The following is a 2,843-nucleotide window of genomic DNA, read 5'->3' as shown; positions in this document are numbered from 1 at the left end:
TTAACCACGCAAGCTCTTCAATTTCCCAGCTCATGTTTATAGTAGCTAATGAATCTCATCCGTAATGACTTCTATTTAGTACGCAACACGTAAATCTCTTCCAAAAACGAGTTTTCGCAATCTAATCATCTGCAGCTGGTTACTTGTACTTCCTTTCCCTTCCTATCGACATCTAATGTATGTGCTTCAAAACCTGCCAATTATGCCTAAAACTGTCCAGATTGTCCTTCCACCTTTGTCAAATGTACCAATTCAAAGATGGTTTTTTTTTTCTTTTTCTGATAGTACCATATGCACATAATTTCTCCAAAGATTTCCATTCAAATCTATCGCATCCTTTTCAACAATGACTGTTACGATCATCTCTATATCAAAGTGTCGCGTAGTTTGAACAGCCTTCGATACACATAAATCTCCTGTGAAAGCTTAACCAATCGCCTAGATTATAAGCCTAGTAGATGGTAGCAAAGTGAGGTGAACTACACTCTTTAAAGAACATTTGCACTTGCTTCAGACCCTGAGGTGCTGATAAATCTTCAAAGAATGACAAATAAATTGAAGGCAGAGTTTCACACCAATACAAACCAAGAATGTAGCGATAAGGCTCTGTGATTTCACAAGTACTTAGAACAGTAAATTTTACAACGAATATAACCTTCTCATTCAAACTTGCCTCAGTACGCAACATTAAGGTAAAATTATTGAGCTACTCAAAGAATGAATGGTGTCGCCTTCTGATCTAGCCGATTAAACAGTTCTCAGAGGGAGCGAAATACACCATCTCTTCCCAACTCATCATCTGTTTTGTGGTGCATTGGTTGAACGATGTAGCGCAATAATTTCTCTCTCTAGCTACAAAAGATCACCAAAAAGAAAGAGTTAATAAAAGTTTTAGACATATGTTCTTCTTCTATGTATTTATAATATGGACGATATATATGTATATGCATACCGACAATAATGGTTCAACTTTGGTTTTTAGGAGAGAATACTCTTGTTTTAGTATCGCCAAACCTTCAACACCCCTGAATCAAGGGCAAAACTTGAATTTTGATAGAAAATCGATGGAACATAAACAAAATTATTCTTAGGGATAAAAGACTAACTAACCCTGCATGATTATTCTCCTTGCAGCAGTTAAGGATAGTTTGGCAAGCATTCGCTACACGTTTAGCACCTATGCTGCAATGACACAAAATAGTTCAGGATTTATTTCAAAAACAAATGTAAAAAAATGAACATACAGAGAAATAACCATGGCAATATATAAATTGAAGAAGCAGAAAATAGGGAGAAAATACCACTCTCTTTACGAATCAAATCTTCTTTTTTGTCACCACTTTATTATCCTCTAAAACAAACTCTTTCAGTTTAAAATTGATAATGTCAACATCTTACCCCCAAAATGTTTCATATAATTAAATAACAAACAATACAGAAGAAATTTATGACCCACTTTTGAAACCTTTCTATTGTCCAAAAGACTCCAAAGTTTATGAATCAATTCTAAAGTTTACTATAGATCACTCCAAATACTTTTTGAACAACTTAATTTGTGACTGAAAAAAAATAGCATGATGGATTACCTAGCATCTTTTCAACGCCGAACCAAAAAGGAAGAAACTAAAATTTCTAAATTGAAAAAAAAAAATTCATAATTTTTAAAAGAAATATGATGAGTACCTTACACTGCTTCCCTTCAATTGGATTGCATGGGCATCAACCTTATCAAAACCCTCCACACTACTTTTTAGTGAACATATATGAATTCGACAAAAGTAAAAAAATCAGCAAACTTTCATAATATAAACTTCTACAGATAGTAATATACTAAAAAGAAAAAAAGAATGAGGATTACTTACATATCACTGTCCATCTCATTGATAATCTTCTCCGTTTCGTTCACATAAAGAGACAGCATTTCAGAAACAAACTCTTGCATACCATCATCTTGCAATCGTTGCAACTGCCGAAATTGCTCATCAAGGATTTCCTTCACAGAGAAAATAAAAAAAATAAAATGTTAAAAAGTTTTTGATGGGAAATTTTTTTTCCAGGGTTTTCTTGTATTTCAATGCACTAACCTCTCTAAGGAGATCTAAAGTGATATCAGCCACTTTATTCTGCAATTGATTCAACTCCTCCATGGGCTTGTCTTTCTTTTTAGCCAAGATATCTCCAACCCTAGATTTTGTAACCCTTAAAGCGTAGAAAAGATCATGGTGATGATATATAGAAGGGGTTTAAAGAGATGCATTATGATTACTTTCCTTCAAAAAAATAATAATAGGGAGGGAGTCGCATTATATTTACCTCTTTTGGCAGTATATATTAGCGTTTCCTTCTAATGTTAGACATTTCCTAATAAAAGAAGAAGGTTTTTAAAGTAAATTAATTTTAGGGCTTTTAGCAAGTTGGTTTTATTTCCTTTGCCGCGAAAAAAAAATATGTGAATGTAAATGAACCGGAAAGATAAAATTTAAAACTTAATTGGTTGGAAGAGTTAACAGCTACCATGTGAAAGGATAAGAACACAATAAAGAGATAATAATAGTTAACAGTTAAAAGTAACAAACATATAAATACTGATTTTTCTCCCGAAAGTTCTCTTTTAATGAAGTGAAAATAATTTTTGGGTCTTTGTTGGTCTAAATTGTAGATGTAATGCAAGACTCAACAAATCTAAATAACACATGTCAAAACGATTTGTGTCATACACAATATGAGATAATAATATCTTGTATTGTTTTCCTCTTTGAGTTTTAAGACAAAACACACTCATTACTTTCTTGCGTTAATGCGAGAACTGTGCATCCGAGTGGCGAGAGGTCCAGAGCTCTTCT

The 2,843-nt window shown here is 33.2% G+C and overlaps 1 protein-coding gene across 1 annotated transcript; it reads right to left on the bottom strand.

Moving 5' to 3' along the window:
• Nucleotides 754–2,364, bottom strand: LOC109843859 (histidine-containing phosphotransfer protein 1-like). Its single transcript, XM_020412819.1, has 7 exons — nt 2,314–2,364; nt 2,085–2,199; nt 1,863–1,993; nt 1,684–1,743; nt 1,111–1,182; nt 953–1,025; nt 754–852 (listed from the first exon to the last, which is right to left on the bottom strand). Exons 2-7 carry the CDS (start codon nt 2,145–2,147, stop codon nt 796–798), a joined length of 456 nt encoding a protein of 151 aa, XP_020268408.1. The 5' UTR covers nt 2,148–2,199; nt 2,314–2,364; the 3' UTR covers nt 754–795.

Source organism: Asparagus officinalis, chromosome 5 (genome assembly GCF_001876935.1).
Source record: "Asparagus officinalis chromosome 5, Aspof.V1, whole genome shotgun sequence".
In the NCBI taxonomy this organism is placed as follows: domain Eukaryota; kingdom Viridiplantae; phylum Streptophyta; class Magnoliopsida; order Asparagales; family Asparagaceae; genus Asparagus; species Asparagus officinalis.
The sequence above is the reverse complement of the archived record's forward strand: the minus strand, read 5'-3'. Positions and strand labels throughout refer to the sequence as shown.